The 17438-nt window shown below is 34.1% G+C and overlaps 1 protein-coding gene across 1 annotated transcript; it reads left to right on the top strand.

Annotated features, from left to right (window-relative positions):
• The first annotated feature begins 2594 nt into the window (after positions 1–2594).
• LOC124640845 lies at positions 2595–5780 on the top strand. The gene is made up of 4 exons (XM_047178781.1): positions 2595–2844; positions 4500–4692; positions 5157–5281; positions 5451–5780. Exons 1-4 carry the CDS (start codon positions 2641–2643, stop codon positions 5562–5564), a joined length of 636 nt encoding a protein of 211 aa, XP_047034737.1. The 5' UTR covers positions 2595–2640; the 3' UTR covers positions 5565–5780.
• The last annotated feature ends 11658 nt before the right edge of the window (positions 5781–17438 follow it).

Here is a 17438-nt window from a genome sequence, read left to right as displayed (position 1 = left end):
CTTGTCTCTAAAATAAAAAAATAAGCCATTAAAAATAATCTTCGATGTCACCTAAATGCTGACGGGTAACCCTTCACCTAGGTACGTAGGTACCTTATGAAATATTCGCAGTTAATGAGCCGCAAACTTTAAATCCTTCCACGAGACTAACAGCTCGTGAAAGGGTAAGATTAATTACTGACATTTTTGTTTTTGATGACAAAAATTATAAGGTCATTTTAGAGTTAGTGAAAAAAGCAATTAATTTTGTTGATATTATTTATTTGCGTTAATAAATACAAATCAAAAACGTCACCATTCCTCAACATAATACAATACAAATACACTTTTTATTTTCAGGTCATCTGACTCCACGGAACATCGTATTTAAAAACCTGAAAAATGTTGCGGATAGAATCTGGACGTAGGCTGCCAACCTCTTTTTGGAAATCTGAATGACTGAGTTATTTAAAACTAGCTTCCGCCAGCGGCTTCGCCCGCGTAGTATGTTGATAATAAGTAGCCTATGTGTTAATCCAGGGTGTCAACTATCTACATACCAAATTTCAATCAAATCGGTCCAGCCGTTTTTGCGTGATTGAATAACAAACATACATCCATACATTCTCACAAACTTTCACATTTATAATATAAGTAGGATCTTCTTGAAGTAAGTAGGTATATATCACGTTAAACTTAAAATAAGAGTACAAAGTAATGCGTCATTCATTTTATTTTACTCAAGCTTCTTCAGATTCCAATAATTCCAAGAAACTCTCGTAAATATCCATTGAACGTCAGAATACATAATTTTCACATTTATTAGTATTCGTCCAACGCTAATAAACTCCCAATTCGAGATTTATATTAAAATTCATAGGGAAAGAGCTTTTGAATGAAGATTTTCATAGGATACATTAAAATCTGTTTCCACCGATTCGTTTGTAGGATACGGTACAAGTTATAAGCGAAATTCTGCGGAATGAAATGAGATTGATTTTTGTATTTATTTGATTGTTTCTATCATCACAATAACTGTTTCTCTATTACGCTAACCTATTCAGTTTAATTTACCTACATATATTACGGTTTATTTTTGTTTAAATGCAATGTTTTTTCGAAAAAGCAAAATTATCTAGTTTGGAGTTTATTTAATGAGGTCTGCTTCTCATTATTATTTTATGTAGTTGTAAAATATTAACACTGATATATTTTTTTTTATTGTTTTAGTATCAATATTATTTTTAAACTATTTTATTATCGTTATAAAATAGTTGGAAAATACTATTTAACTATTTATGAGATTTATGTAAAGGTACAAAATAAAGCAAATCTTTTCAAATCGCCTTATTCCTTCTATTTGTCCCACCCCTACTGTCCGTTGGGACAGCAATAACAAGTCTATAAACCGTTTTTACTGCCTTTGTTCAACTAAATCTATGTCGGTTTTGACTTTTTAAACAATGACCATGTTTTTGTATGGGAACTCAGATAATTCTTGAGATGTTTTTGAATGGGAAAATGGCGATTTTAAAGAAAATTCTAAAGCTCGGTTTTTATTGTTAAAATGGCTTCCTTTGTCCATTTAGGGATTTTGTTTCCTTTTTAGTGTGTATACTTGCTGACGATAATACTTCCTTAGTAGAAGTACTTTGGTTTTGCAAGAATAGTCAAAGGTGACTTGTCTTACCTTTATCTTATCTCTAAAAAAAAACAAATGTATTCTAATATTAGCAGGCTGAATAGTTTTTTGAACATGGAATTTCAGGAACTAGGTATTGTTCCGATTTGATAAATTCTTTCATAACTAACAGTAGGTATATTATAGCCTATTTAATATAGAGGAAGACTATGACTTTTGTCCGAGTCATGGAAATGGCACCCATGACGTGGGCTTTCTATAGGCTTGTAGCTTGTAAAGATTTAAAAGAATCTCAAATTAAGTAAAAATAATATTAGTACAGATTAATTTTGATCATGCACCAGACATACAAGTTCAAAGATCTTCACAAGGATATCTGAGAATCTTGTGAATGAACCCACAGAATTAGGACAACTCATATAGGCCAGTTATTCCGTGACACAAATTGAGTAATTGTTTCAAAGCGTGTCAGTCGCCAGACTTGCTGACATTAAGAAATTATTCAATTATTTGCACGTAAGATTATCGCCCACACGACGGGTTCATAGCTCATTGTTATAGAACTTAGAATATGTTAGAATGGACTTTTTTAAAGTTATCTACAGTCTAGTCAAAACAGTACCTATATTTTTTTTATTTGTATTACATACTCGTATTTAGTCAATCTACAACTATTTATAAATAACAACTTTACAGTACTACAACATTATTCTTGAATTTTTGAACCGCGAATATACGTATGAATATGTCCACTGTATTTTAGTTATTATGTAGGTAAATCTAGGAGACTACGAGGGAATGTACACTTTAAACTCTTTAATTTTAACTCGATTATCCACATCCTTTAGGGACTTAGTCTGTGGATAAATTTCGACATATAGTACGGTTGATGGATGTTGTTTCTTAATTTTCCTCATATTTGTCCAGTCTATTCGTTCATAACGCTATGTGATAACCAACTAACTTCATTCACAAAATTTAATCTAAAATTCCACTTTCGTCTGAAACATCATTTCAACATGACACCTTTTCTCATTCTTTTCGTTATAACCCTGGTGAATTGCGAAGGTATTAGCAATGGTACCAAGTGTGATAATTTTCAGGCCAACTTTAATTTGAAGGATGTGATCGGAGAATGGCAGGTGGTGGCTATTATTCCTGAAAAATTGTTCCCTGAGAAACAGGTTACATGTTACAAGGTGGAGATTAGTGAAACTGATGGGGTAAGAATATCTTAGTATATTCTTTAAATTATTCAGTGCCAGTAATTTGCTCAATTTTAAGGCGCTATGTTTATAATTGTCTCATTAATTATAAGTCTTTTTTATGCATTGAATGAAAACATTAACTTAAAGTTCATATTTTAAATAACTGAGCATCTTTTCAAAAGCACCAGGAAATAAAATTAAATTATAAATTTAAAAAAACCCCCGACCCAAAAAAAGTACGCAATTAGTATGACAAAAGGTTAAAAACGCTAAACCCTATAAAAAGCAAAAAATAACTTTTAACACTACGTAAGTACCAACTAAAGCATGTCAGACTAAACTAAATTTTGTCGTGTCGGGGGACCGCTCTAATTTATTAGCCTAACGTTAGAAGTAATTAAGTATATACTACTTATAACTGTGTATATAATTTTGTTTTATACGAATGTTGTAATTAGGTAGGTATCATTTGATTTATGTAAGTGTTTTTGAAGGTAAAAAGCGGTCCCCCGACACGTCAAAATTTAGTTTAGTCTGACATGCTTTAGTTGGTACTTACGTAGTGTTAAAAGTTATTTTTTGCTTTTTATAGGGTTTATCGTTTTTAACCTTTTGTCATACTAATTGCGTACTTTTTTTGGGTCGGGGTTTTTTTTAAATTTATAATTTAATTTTATTTCATGCTTTTTGAAGGAGCTCCTTAATTTTTTCTTCTTTCAGTTAATTTCTTTTATTTTAAGATGGGGTCGCTCTATGCGATCTCGGACAAAGGATGCTGTTTAACAATCCTCATAACATACTGGCTCTGGGAGAATTGCACAGATTGAGGAAACATAAACCTTTGGTCATTCTAGATTTTCAGCGAAGATATAAATCGGTTTATCCGTTTCATTCCGGCATTCCAGGGTTTCATCCGCCACATCCCATTTCCAGTATCAGGTTCTCGTCAATTGAAGAGAACTAGTCAAGACAAATTCAACGAGCCCAAACTCGATGGGTTTACTAAAAGGCAGTTCAGGGTTACGTCTCCTACCTTCGTGCCCTAACAGCAGACCAGCTCGGTGGTTCCAGAAGACATTAGTGTTTCAAATTTCAGATCCCACACATGCTTGCAAGTAAACTGAGCGTGTAACATTCTTCTCACACCTAACAAACGAGCTGATGATCTTGAAGACCTGAACCGATTTCCACCAAACATAGCTAAGAACACTCCCGAATGACACTCCTTTTAAACAAAAAAAACCGCATTACAATCGGATCATCCGTTTGGGAGCTACGATGCCACATACACACACACACACACACACACACACACACAGACACGTCAAACTTATAACACCCCGTCGTTTTTGCGTCGGGGGTTAAAAATATGTAGCAATGGCTTGAAAAAATATTATTAAATTAATTACTAAGTCATAAAAAAAGTTCTACACCGTGCTCTTTCAGTAAAAAATCTAAATGTAGGTACTGCACGGATTTTTATGGAATTTTCAACCAATATCGAGAATAGATAGACGTAATATATGAAAATACCTAATACCTAATACATACGGACGGGCCCCTAGTTAATACAAATTAAAGTTAAGACTGAAGTTAAATTTCATATTTATTCATACCTATCTATATACATATATTATGTATTACAAATAACAATTATCTCTTTTTCACAGGCTAGTCTAAGATGGCTGATAAACAAAACAGTAGAATCCCCCAAGAAACTGATGCCCAAAGATTCAAAAGGGTTCATAGTACGTCAGCGTTACCACACAGAGAACCCGTTCGATGTCTGGTCCAAATCCATAGAAGGAGTGAATGGATGCTTCCAGCAAGTCATCTCTCTGGATATTGGCAAGAATGATATACGTGAGTTCTTGGTTGGTTCTTGTAATTATGATAGATCTACTTAGCCTTTTTAGTTTAAATACGATTTGAACGTGACCCAGTACTAGTAGGTACGAATATTATATGATGAACCCTAAACCTGTAGTATCATCTGCCTAGCCTTTTCTTAACTATATGGGGTCAATTTCAAGTTTAACTGGACACAGATGAGTACCAATATTTTACAAGAATTGACTGTCTACCTGAATTCCTTGACTCAGTTAGTTGGGCAGCTCAATATTCCTGGTAAGTCTTTGGGCTCTAACTACCCGTAATAGCTGTCAAATATGTTCAAATGACAGCAGAAACACGGAGTAATTCGACATTATGAGATGGTGACTTATCCATGAACCGACCGCGCTAAGTGGCTATTATCTAGCCCCGAGCACCTTTGATGAATACTACTTCCTACGTGTTTACATTATGTATTGTATTTTACTTGACAGATAAAGCCTTAAAACATGACGCGATGATGCAGCTCCATCTCCTGCAAGTGGAAGGATCGAAGCCGTTTCTGATGCAAATGTTGTGGGGAAGAATGATAGCGGTGGTCATCTACCGGCGGAAACAGGTAATGAATATTATACAATTTCACTAAATTATAAAATATCCAACAGTCTATAGCAAATACCTGAATATATTTTAACAATATAATGTTAATTCCAGACGACATAGTACCTACATATTATGCACAGCTTAATTTTGAGACAGTTCAGGATAATAAGGGTTTTGTTTTTCAGGGGGTGACTCAAGACGAACTAAAACCTGTGTTTGAACTCATAAACAAGTTACGTGGACCTCAGAGATTACCGAAGATATGCGAAAATCCTTTACGAGATATTCTAGTGTTTTAAATAACTATACTTAAGGACAGTATTTTTTTATTTTTGTAACTTTGTAACCTACACACTTACTAAAAAAATTCTTTTGAATAAAAAAGCGCATGCATGTAGGATCATCACTTAAGAATGCTGATTATTAATTATTGTACGAATATAAAAAAAATATGTTGATAATTGATGTTTTTCAGGTCTGCTAATGTCGATAAATAAAACTAAACAAACCCCAAACATTTTGTAACTTAATAATTAAGTTACAAAATGTTATTGTTACGTAATTTTGTTTTTAAAGTAACTGACAGGCTATAGAATGTTACCACAAAATAATAATAAAAATACTGCACAAAGTTATTGCTTATCAATTTAAAACCTAATGAATCTTCGTTTTAAGTTATTTGCTCGTCCGATGTCCGACTTCTAACAAATGGCGGTTGATCACGCTACCTCGCTGCAGTACTATATTGTAAGGAAACGCCAATAAAGCAAAAATAAACTAACGTTATGGTGGCAAAGAGTATGAGAAATATTGGTAGAGGCGACGAGTACGATCAGTGGGCGGAGGTTTTACCTGCGTGCATTGAAGTGTGTTGAATCAGTCAAAGAATTGTATAATGCAAATCCACCAATCCATTCACAATGTAGATAACAATATGCGTTATGATTACCTGAAATGAATTTATTTTAATTATTTATTTTATTCCACTATTTTGAAATCATTTCATTTCTGCTGATAAGTAGCCACCAAATTGTTAAAATATCTTGTCTATTTTTTTATTACCTACTATTTATCTACTTAGTATATTTTATGATCTTGAAAGATGTGTAAGCACCTAGCGCTGGCGTATTTAGAAATGAAACAAAGCAGTTTTTAATCATGAATGTTAGCCACCTATTACTACTATTACAGCGTGTCCAGTCTACCTCATTATCATAATCTACGTACCGTTCTCTGTATCAAAGGTTCGTGACATTACCTTATTAACTGATTTTCTTTATTGCGGGCATTTGAAAGATAATTCTTTTTAGTTACGTTACATTTTGTATATGGCGTGAACCTAATGTGGACGATTTTGTCATTATTGTGGTTTGAATTTGTTGGAAATGGGTAAGAAATTTAGTGGTAAGAAATAGTTAATGTTTTCGGTGATCTGTTTTGTTGAATAACTAGCAGTTCCTCGCGGTTACACCCACGTCCTGGGGAAACTATCTCCCACAGCTGAATAAAAAATAGCCTGTCCTTTTTCGGACATTATTCAGTTCAGTCCAGTTTTAGCGTAAAAACCGGGCAGACAGGCAGATAGATTTTTTCCCGATTGGTTCAGAACAAGTAACATTAAAAAGAAGTGTTTTTTTTTTCGATTTTGTACATAATGCTTTGATATTGAATCCTGACAAAGGCAAAACAGGTATATTTGTATTCTGATTTGTTAACCCTTTCGATCTACGAACCTACAATGTAACTTTGAATACGCTGTGCACAATATTTACATACACATACACACACTGAGCATCAGGTGTCGGGCGCAGACTTGTGATTGATTCGCACTGGACAACCATTCAACTACTACAAATGCACTAAATGGGTTTCTCTATACAGGCTGTTTTTATTACTAAGAATAGTATTTTTGACTTGTCATTGGTACCGACTGATTGTTGTCCCATACCGAGCTGATTATGTTGGCACCAGTTATGAGCAGTTTCAATTTAGAGAACATATTTTTGTATCTCATACATATATTATTTTTGTGTCTCTATTCGACCACGACGCTATAGAGTCCCGGATTATGGGAAGGCGAACGTGGGGCCGAAGCCCGCTGAATCCCTTTTGAGACAACTTTAATGAAATGGTGACATAACCTTGTCATTATTTTTATACCACATTCTCTGTGCACATTATTTCTGAACAAATACGGGTTTAAAATTATTTGTTTTGGTTTACAATGTAATTCATTGAAATGTCTATGTGTCGAAGCCTTATGGATTCCTACATCAGCACTTTTAAGCCAACGCTACACAATCATATTTCACCTACAGGAAAACGCTCAAGAAAATTCCTCGCACAGAAATCAAACCCCTGTATGACAGGCATGACAAGCCGACTCTGTACAAAGGGTGTTCCACTTGGCTCGTTTTATATCTATTGTTTATGCGCGACAGGGGACTGACTTGATGGAAAACATGCTTTAATGACGGTCGCTAAGGTATAAATAAAAAAAGGTTTTATTTTATCATAAATGACAGGGGTTTTGGATACAGCCTGTATTTGTATCTATGTGATGGTTAAATGATTTTTGATATGTCAGATTTTTTGCAATGTTTTTGGATAAATTTGAAACCTATGCCCAAGCAGAGGATTTTAATAAGACCTATGCCAAAAATTATATACGCTTTTGACAGTAGCGGTATAATAACGAAAAACAGAATTTTACACTGTTATTATTTAAGCAAAGGCCATCTTAATGATTCCTAAACTAATTCTAGAAGTTTTAACCGTTGTGGTTCTCCAATTAGGAATAATGCAATTAAACCTATCTAAAGTGGAACAAAGCCATAATCCCATAACCACACTTAAACAAAATCCAATCAAACATTTTAATAGTCTCTGACCGGAATATTAAAAACTTTTAATAGGTCTTTCAGTCAAAATCTCATCTTTGCACTGCGGCGTGACGTAATTACCTAAGTCTTTTAGCAATAAAATAGAGCATAAAGACCATTTCATAATAGGGCCATAAACTCGGATAAGGGTGATGGTTTGAAGACGGTTTTTTTCTTTTATGAGCCCGCTTTTCTGAATCGCTGGAGGCTGATTTGTGCACCTGTGTTTTATTAGTGTTTCAGTGTTTCTTGCAGTAGAAGAAACAGACTAGCTCTTGGTACAATTTCCTTGTAGTTTTTCAGAGTTGCAACTATTGTAGTCAGTTGTACTAGGATCTGGCATACAACTGCAGGTTTCTTAAAATGTAAATTAACTATTTTCTTCTTTAAACTGGTATCGTATTTACTATCTCTATCTTTATCTATCTCTATTGTAATGTGTATTGGGTATGTTGTCTTTGTGATCATAATTTGATATAATTTTTCCTATTACTTACTTTTTGTTTAAAAATTTACGAAATCATAAAATCGCAATTTTCAACTGCCTCTAATTTTCTTCCTCAAACACAAAAAATAATTCATATTTTCACCCTCTTTTCAGTCAATTATCTAGATCAAAACACGCGGTTCTATTCAAACGGCAGCCCAATTAAAGCGGTCAGTTACACGGAATTCTTTTCGGATGAAACCGGACAATACCGGATGAAACTGGATGTGTCCGCACGATTTTTCACTAACCGAACCGTGCGGGATTATTGAAAGTCGTTCATCCGATTAATTAGTCGCCGGGTCGGCTTTCATTATATTGATTGTTTTAGATATACATACGTGAGGAATGTTTATTGTAAGGGTCCAGAGGCATATTTTAGGTGGACAATTTTGATTATTATTAACTACCTGTGAGTCAGAGAACATTTTTGGATTCAATTAAAAATTTTGGGATCTTGGACACGGTTTTAAAGCCGTTTATCATAGCTACGTAGATAGTTTTTTTTTGTTTTGTTTGTTAGTTAAACAAGTTGCGCTATAAGTACCTTATCCATCACTATAGATCAGAATATTTACTAAAATGTCTAAAATGAAAGTTTTCTTCTTATAATTATGAGAATACTTAAATGTAAAATACTTTTCGCCCGATTCGCACAACCAGTATTATTAACTAATTTTCTCAAACCGACCAAAGATAGCTCAATCTTTTTAAATTATAACTACATTTAGTACTATTCTAACGTTCAAACCCGACTTAAACGACTCTGTTTTCTTTCTTTCTTTCCATTAACGACTCAATATACCTGGGAAGTTAAAATAAATACACTTCTTTGCAAAAAAACGGGCAGTTTAGAAAAACTCGGTTTTATAGACTTTATATATATTTGCGCCATTGTACATGGTTTGTGAAAACCATGTAACTAACTTTCTATCATAAATAAACACAATTTGGAGGACTATCACTACTCTGACCTATAAGGCCAATTTTAGCTAAGTGGTGCTGTTCAACAAACGTCTCGATACGTCACTCTAACCCTTTATACACAAGTGATATATTCCATTCCTTAAAAACCTATTAAAACAAATATATATGTAGTCCTTTTTTGATGGCAAATTTATCAATTACCCCTCCCGTTTTGAGTTAGCAGCGTGAGGGAGTGTCAGACTCTTACTGACTATAACCCATCATATTCCTTCTCAGGCCTTTTATGTACCAGAGTCGCGGTAACTGTTTCGAACAATCCCGCAGCCCCGGCAGACCTTGGCCCTGCTAGGCTCCGCTGGGGAAAAATATATGCCTTAAAACCGTAAAGTTTTTCTAAATTGCCCTTGTTTTTTGCAAAAGAGTGTAGTTAGAACATTCTGTTTCATTGTCTCTGCTTACCTCCGATTCAGCAATGAAGCGTGATAGTAAAATTTAATGTACACTAACCTAATGCTATAAAAACAAGTTAATCTCAATACACGGATCGAGGTTATTATAAATAGGGTAGGGGGAAGTCGATATCGATGGATTAGTTAATTGTTTGGTACTATTCATGGAATTATTATGACGATTTTCAGTAATTGTTATTTTTTCGGTGTGATATTACTAACTCTGAGAATAATTGCCAAACAATATTATTTTATACATAATATTAATATTCATTTTATTTTTACGCACTTTTACCAAAAATATTTACAGCTCTATTAAGTTATACTTTTATGTAGGCACCTAAATATTTCTCTTACTTATTTTTTAAAAAATTGTCGTAAGCTCATTTGTGGTTAAAGATTTTAGTGCGATTTCTTCTAATCACCAACTTTATCGATAACTTCACTATTTAATCCCCTAATCCCAACACTGGTCGGAAATAAAAATCGTAAATGAAGCCATTTGTGCACCGAGACGGTCCCCAAACGGAATTAAATACGTTTCAGGACTACCCTCGTTTATCGTTCTTTTATTTCAGGTGGTAATGTTATTTATTTATTTGTAGCTAAGGGCATGCGTCAATGAAAGTCGATTTATAGGCTACTAGTTTATGTGTTACACAGACCTACATAATTGTTTGTGTTTATTTACTGTTGTTTTTGTTTTGCTCTTTTGGTGTTTCGTAGCGAAATATTGAAAAAAGTAAATATTTAATTGTACTACTACTATAATGGACCTTTATTAATTGTACTTTCACAGGGGAAAAAACGCTGTGTGGGAACTATTTATTATTTAATAGATAGATAGTTTTTCGTAGTTCAATGAAAGTATGTTCAATTCATAATGCGTATTTCTAGCAATTCTAATAAATGATTGAATTTGAAATTCCTTACGCTAAAAATTCATTAATACCTATCTATACGTTTGCAAAGAAATCTTCTACCATCAAAACTATTTTTTCATAACACGTAAAGTTTGCTGAAAAAAAATCTTTTATAAATCGATGAAGGGAAAAAATAGAAGCAATATTCCAATTTACCAAGACACACCTTTCTAATACATATAAAATTGACCCTCATTTCCCCAAAATCCAATAACCGAATATTTTCTTAGAGTGACCCATGAAAAAAGAAAATAAACTCAATAAGTTGCGGCGCTGAAAGGAAATTGCAGTAATATGGTTTGTAACTACGGAGTAAGGAAATATGAATGGAGATACCATAATGCAAGTAGGTCAGGCGCCTTCTTCTAGGTCAAATTCATATGGTGGGTGTGATCAAAACTATCAGTTACGAGTTAACCAATGAGGCTTTCGAGTTCTTTTGAGACATTCTGTCAATGATTTTTTTATTACAAAAAAACCAGCCACGTGCGAGTCAGACTCGCTCACGAAGCGTTCCGTACCAGAGCAAAAACGAGTAAAAAAATCGCGTTTGTTGTATGCCCTGCAAAATATTTATTTTATTCTAGTTTTCAGTATTTGTTGTTATAACGGCAACATAAATACATAATCTGTGAAAATTTCAACTCTCTAACTATCACGGTTCATGAGATAACAGCCTGGTGACAGACGGACGGACGGACGGACGGACAGAGGAGCGAAAACAATAGGGTTCCGTACCCTGCCATATAGAAATGACCAGGTCCAAAGAGAGCGTAAAAGGGCAGAGTTAGTAACGTTCCTCATCCCTCACTCACTCGCATTTTGGCGCACTACTTTTTTAGGAGATTTTCCGTTATGGCACCTCCGCTAGTCATTTTGTTCTCCATGTTCGTAAACAAGGGTTAATGGACAGGAAACAATCTGGACCGTAACAATCTCGTTTTAGAACCAAATCTAGTTTAACTGTGATTTTATTTAACCGTGGTTTAGGATGAAGGTTTATGGAGTAAAGTTATTTTTAACTGACGCTGTGAATAGATCGTTAGATTTAGATTTAACGATATACTTAAATCATTTTATATTATGTATGAATAAACATATAGTAGAATAAACAGACGTTTGGAGAGCAAAATTAAAACAAATCCTTCTACAAATTAAAACAAAATGTGAGCTATGTAATATTATTACTTTTGGAAAAAGTTTGAACAGATAAAATGCTAACATTATTCAGTTAATTATTGTCACCATCATCATATATGCTGAATATAGGCATCCCCCTTAGATCTCCACAGATACCTGTTGGAGGCGACCTGCATCCAGCGTCTTCCGGCGACCTTTATAAGGTCGTCTGTCCACCTTGTTGGTGGACGTCCTGTGCTGCGCTTGCTAGTCCTTGGTCTCCGCTCCAGCACTTTTCGACCCCATCGGCCATCTGCTCTGCGAGCAATATGGCCTGCCCATTGCCATTTCAACTTGCTAATCCGGTGGGCTATATCGGTGACTTTAGTTCGTCTACGGATCTCCTCATTTCAGATTCGATCACGTAGAGAAACACCGAGCATAGCCCTCTCCATAGCTCGTTGAGCGACTTTGAGTTTTGAGATGAGGCCGATAGAGAGAGACCACGTTTCGGTGCCGTAAGTCATCACCGGTAACACACATTGGTTGAAGACTTTCGTCTTGAGGCATTATTGTATCCTATTGAGGCATTATTAATTATTGTATCCTACTTAAATATAAATAAGCTCATATTAATCTATTTTTTTATATTACCTTTGAGCTTCAGATATCCCCAGGGCCTCCAGAGAATTGAAAAATGGGATTCTCGAATCTTACACAACTAGTACATACATTACGTATTCTTATTCCATTACCAGATTAAAACATCATACCACCTAAAAAAACAAATGAAAATCCACAACCATTCTTGCATGCAAATACAAAAAAAAAACACAATACAATAAAATCCCCGGAGTATTATCAAAGATTACCTTTTGAAAGATACGTCAAAGTCTCGCATCTCATTAATGTACCTTTTGACGATTTCCTTCTGTGAGGCTGATCATTTCGTCACAAAGATATCTCCCTGAGGTCTTTCAGTTTTGTATGTAATTGTTTATGCGGGCGGTAAACGTCAAAGAAGTATGGTGACTATGATGATGTGATGTAAGCCTGTCAATATTATCCCTGCAGCGTAGTTTTTGCTGTACTGCTGTTTTATTAAAATATGGCAATGGAAGTCCAAGTATTTCTTAGTTCCAAGTGCATGTGTTTAATGATTAAAATACATTTTGTCCGTGAATAATTCGTCACTCAGTAATTAGTCCCTATTTGTTATTTTAGGGACTTTATTTTTTTTACTTTCTGTCCACAATAAAAATACCTACTAGATTTTTTAAAATTTATATTTCTTTGTAAATTAACATGTATTAATACGCCTTCTTCTGAAGACCTAAATATAGTTATTTACTATTAATTCAAACAGGTAATGATTGGTGAAATATCTGGTATATAATAACAAAACTGTTCTTATATTTTCTGGTCACCCTACTCGGCACTCCATTGATCAGGCCGCCAAAGCATTGCCGCTGGAAAAGGCATCCGGCGGCGACTGTTTCCGCGCGCACGCACCTTTAATGAACTAAAAACACAAGCTTAGAGTCTCTACACACGAAAAATAGAAGCTCGATGTTTATTTTTACTCATTATGATTACATAAAACTTAAAGCATGAAAGTAATAGTCCTGATAAAAGTGGTTTGTACAACCTCTCTCTATAAATCCGCTAGGTATCTAAAATTAATAAAATTTTTCAAAGACGTTCAGCAATTCCTGCGAACAAAAAAAAAGTAAAAAAACTAAGATTGAAAACGCTTTCGCTTGGATAAATTGAACCAATTTGAATACAAAGTATAGATTTTTATGGTATGTTTGACATTCTTGACAAACTCACAAGTAATGCACAATTAAAAAGCTGTAGGCAAGTTTACCTGTATATTAAAAAATAGTAAACATTTAGGGCCTTACTACAAAAACTTTAAACCCTGTTTTACGCTTGTCTAATAAAATTTTGGCTGCAAAATGAACCATATGTCAACGTCAGAATTTGTCATTTTTTTAGACAAGGCATAAACTGACGTTTAAAAGTTTTTGTGGTAAGACGGTCAGATTTTTAAAAAGTTCCGATCGTCTAAAACAGCTTTCCCGCAAAAAATACGAGTATCGCCACAATCATTTGTTTTATATTACGTGGAAATGGGGGCTAAAATGATGTTCCATTCTATACGTTTTTGTTTTTCTCCAACCAAAAGAGAAATGGGGTTCACATGAATATTTTATGCGCGTAATGAAACGTTATGATTATTTTTTTTTCAACTGGAAATAGGTTTTGTGTAATATTTTTGGTGGGAAAACAATTTGTAGTTTTAGGCTTCTTCAAGTATTCCCACTGTTGTAGATTGTCAAAATTTTTACAGTTAAAGACAGTATTTTATTAAAACTAGATTTTTTATTTTGTCTACTTTTAGTATGTGTAAAGATGTTTATGTGAGGTAAGTGAGTGAGCCATACTTAGGTATACTTGTAAATATACATGAGAATGCTTTCTATATGTGATTTCAATAGCGCTCGAAGTCACCAAGTCATATGATAACTAAACTGAAGACTATATACCATAAGAGATATAACAGACCTATATGGGACGAAATACGAGTATTGTTTACTTCTATCCAGATGAAAACCAAAATGAAACCAAAATTTTACTAATTTGTTTCATTTATATTTCTTCCTCCCAAACTTCAGTATTCTTCCAATTTCCCACCCAACAATCAGCAAACCCGGTGGTTCCACCAAACCAGTAAGAGCCGGTTCACACGTGAACGCACCCGTAATTCCGTGACGAGGTGCCCACGAATTGTATTAAGGACTTACTTACCCTTTGCCAAGACTTCTGCAGTTTAGGAGTACCTTGCGCTGTTGAGAATAAAGTTGGTTTTTGCTTGAGCGCTCGTGAAGGAAAAGTTGGTAACAGATTTTCGCGGTTACATTCTTACCAATTTAATTTGCATGTTGTGTAATCTTTATGTGGTAGCAGTAAGGTTGGTTTTACCTTGAGTGATGTTAGTGAAGGTTTGATGTTAGAGAATCTTTTAGGATATTGAATGTTGGAGTATAAGCGAGAGAAATTTAGTCGTATTTACGGGTAACGACTTACCTTGTTAAGATTTGTATGCCGTGTTATGTTGGATTTTGGGGATTATTTTTTTGTCGCCATGATATAGCCATTAGGCGAATTATTTATTGCGTAAAATGAAATTTTATTCAGTCAACCGAAAGAACATACGGACAACTCCCTGCATAAATAAATTCGTAGTTGATAATATAATAAAAACCAATAAAGTATCTAAAACAAAATACGTTATTCAATTTCAATTGAATCAAATTCAAAAATCGAATAATCGAACTGGCCATTTCAAATTCAAACTGCGTACAAGTCTCTCTTTCAAAAATAATCAAGATTCCAGTTTCAAAATTCCAGTTTACACTTCCTTGCTTCGGTCTCAGGTGCAAGAATCCAAGATTGCCCCAGAAATTGTCCTCAAATAATAATATAATGAAATGAGATAATTTCAGCTTTGGACCCATCTGGCTTTGAGTTTTAAAGCCACGGCGATGTAGCTCTTAATTTGAATAGCTTGTTAAAATTCATTGTCAACATTGTTCTATTATTTTTTATGGGGCCCTTTGTAATTGAAAACGATTATTGTGTTAGAGAAAGGTTTTATAATATGGATTAGTAACTGTAATTATTTTAACAAAATATATGACAACAAAAAAAAGGGTATTTATGATTTTTTTGCATAGTTGGTAATTTATATTCAAAAATATTTTCCAACGGTTTTCAAAAAAAAAAAAAAAAAACTCAATTCGGATTTTATTCAGGGTACGATTGAATATAATTGAACTCCACTCAACGTGTACGTTGGATTTTGACACACATTGCAAAAACCTTGTATCAGACTAATTAACGAAATATTTTTGCACCCACAATCCGAGATAATGATACGTCCAATTAAATCCCTGGATAGCAATATTTCTTCAATTAATTAACATTATTATTTAAAATCGCTCAAACGTTACCCTTATTTCATCCCTTCGAGGGAAAGCATGCTGTGGGGTGAAAATAGGTCATGCGGACACTGCCTTTAATCTGTTTAATTAACATGGAAAAAAAGGTTCGATTTCACCCCTACGGCGATGGCTAATGATGTGTTAATCAAGTAAGATGGGTATGTGGGTGGTAAAATATAAACAGATTTTTATGTCATGTTATTTTTGTAAAAAAAAAAAAAAATGTTTTCATTTTCCTTATAACTTGTTACAGTAACGTACGTATGTAAATCATATTTACTGAATAAGAAAATGATTGTATATGATGATGTCAACAGTTCTTTAAAATTGTGTCCAAAAAGCCTGCCAGTGGCCTAAGTTGGTCGCGAATTCACCTTGCAAAAATTCTGAAATGTATACTTAGTTCCCGTGGTCACGTTGTAATACGAAGATAAATAATTTGTCTTTATTTATTATTTAGCCATAAAGACATTTGTCTACAAATTCAACAACAACACGAAATACCTTTACATTACCTCTCAACAACCTACAAACTAAATTGACTCCACCATCATCAAAAGATCAAAAAGCTTATTTCCATCCACACAAAAAAACCACAACCCCATTATTATTTCGCAAATAAACGAAAAACCATATAAGCGTAACAATAACAACATTTTTGTATTCGTCGGATTTAAGTATTTCTTGCAAAAGGGATGCTCAAATCTCTTCGGTTCGCGTCACTGGGTGTATGACAAATTGCCTGTCGCAACCCTACCAGGTAATGTATGATTTATTGTTGGATTTCAATGCTCTTTTTGTGGTCGGTAAAGGAGTTTTGGATTATGCTAGTTTTCGTAGAATACGTGTGTCGTCATTTAATTGTGTATTTGAATGCCTAAGTGACTCTTAAGGTAAAGGTGCCTCAAAATTAGAAATAGGTCATAAGAATGGCGGAATGCTACAATTGTTCTCGACGATCAATGAATGGCAATCGACTGCTCTGAGACGTAACTAAATAAAAATAACACATGAATAAAAATAATGGTAAGCGGAAAAAAACGCCGTCATCATTTTCCTTCAACCACCATAATACTCGATTATATCTACGCCATGATTTGATTAATCCCCCTAACACATACCACTCTTTACACGGATCCACTAGAAATAGTTCCGTTTAAACAGATTTGCGATACGGATTTTTGGGTAAATACGGAATTTGGGGAAAAACCATATTACGATATTAGGGGGTGCATATTTTTTGGACAAATTTAATTATTGTAATGTAATGTGTCATCTTATTGATCGATATTTAAGTAGGAATCGGTTTTATTGGGATATGGAACGCATCTGTCTGTGAATTTTATTTGATTGATACGTGGAGAGTTTTATTAGGA

This window comes from Helicoverpa zea, chromosome 21 (assembly GCF_022581195.2).
Source record: "Helicoverpa zea isolate HzStark_Cry1AcR chromosome 21, ilHelZeax1.1, whole genome shotgun sequence".
In the NCBI taxonomy this organism is placed as follows: Eukaryota; Metazoa; Arthropoda; class Insecta; order Lepidoptera; family Noctuidae; genus Helicoverpa; species Helicoverpa zea.
This window is presented reverse-complemented; position numbering and strand designations above follow the sequence as displayed.

Excerpts from the sequence above, each read along its gene's own strand:
- LOC124640845 (XM_047178781.1), top strand. The coding sequence starts at position 2,641 with ATGACACCTTTTCTCATTCTTTTCGTTATAACCCTGGTGAATTGCGAA. Across the intron at positions 2,845-4,499 it reads AGATTAGTGAAACTGATGGG|GCTAGTCTAAGATGGCTGAT; the intron begins GTAAGAATATCT and ends TCTTTTTCACAG. Across the intron at positions 4,693-5,156 it reads TATTGGCAAGAATGATATAC|ATAAAGCCTTAAAACATGAC; the intron begins GTGAGTTCTTGG and ends TTTACTTGACAG.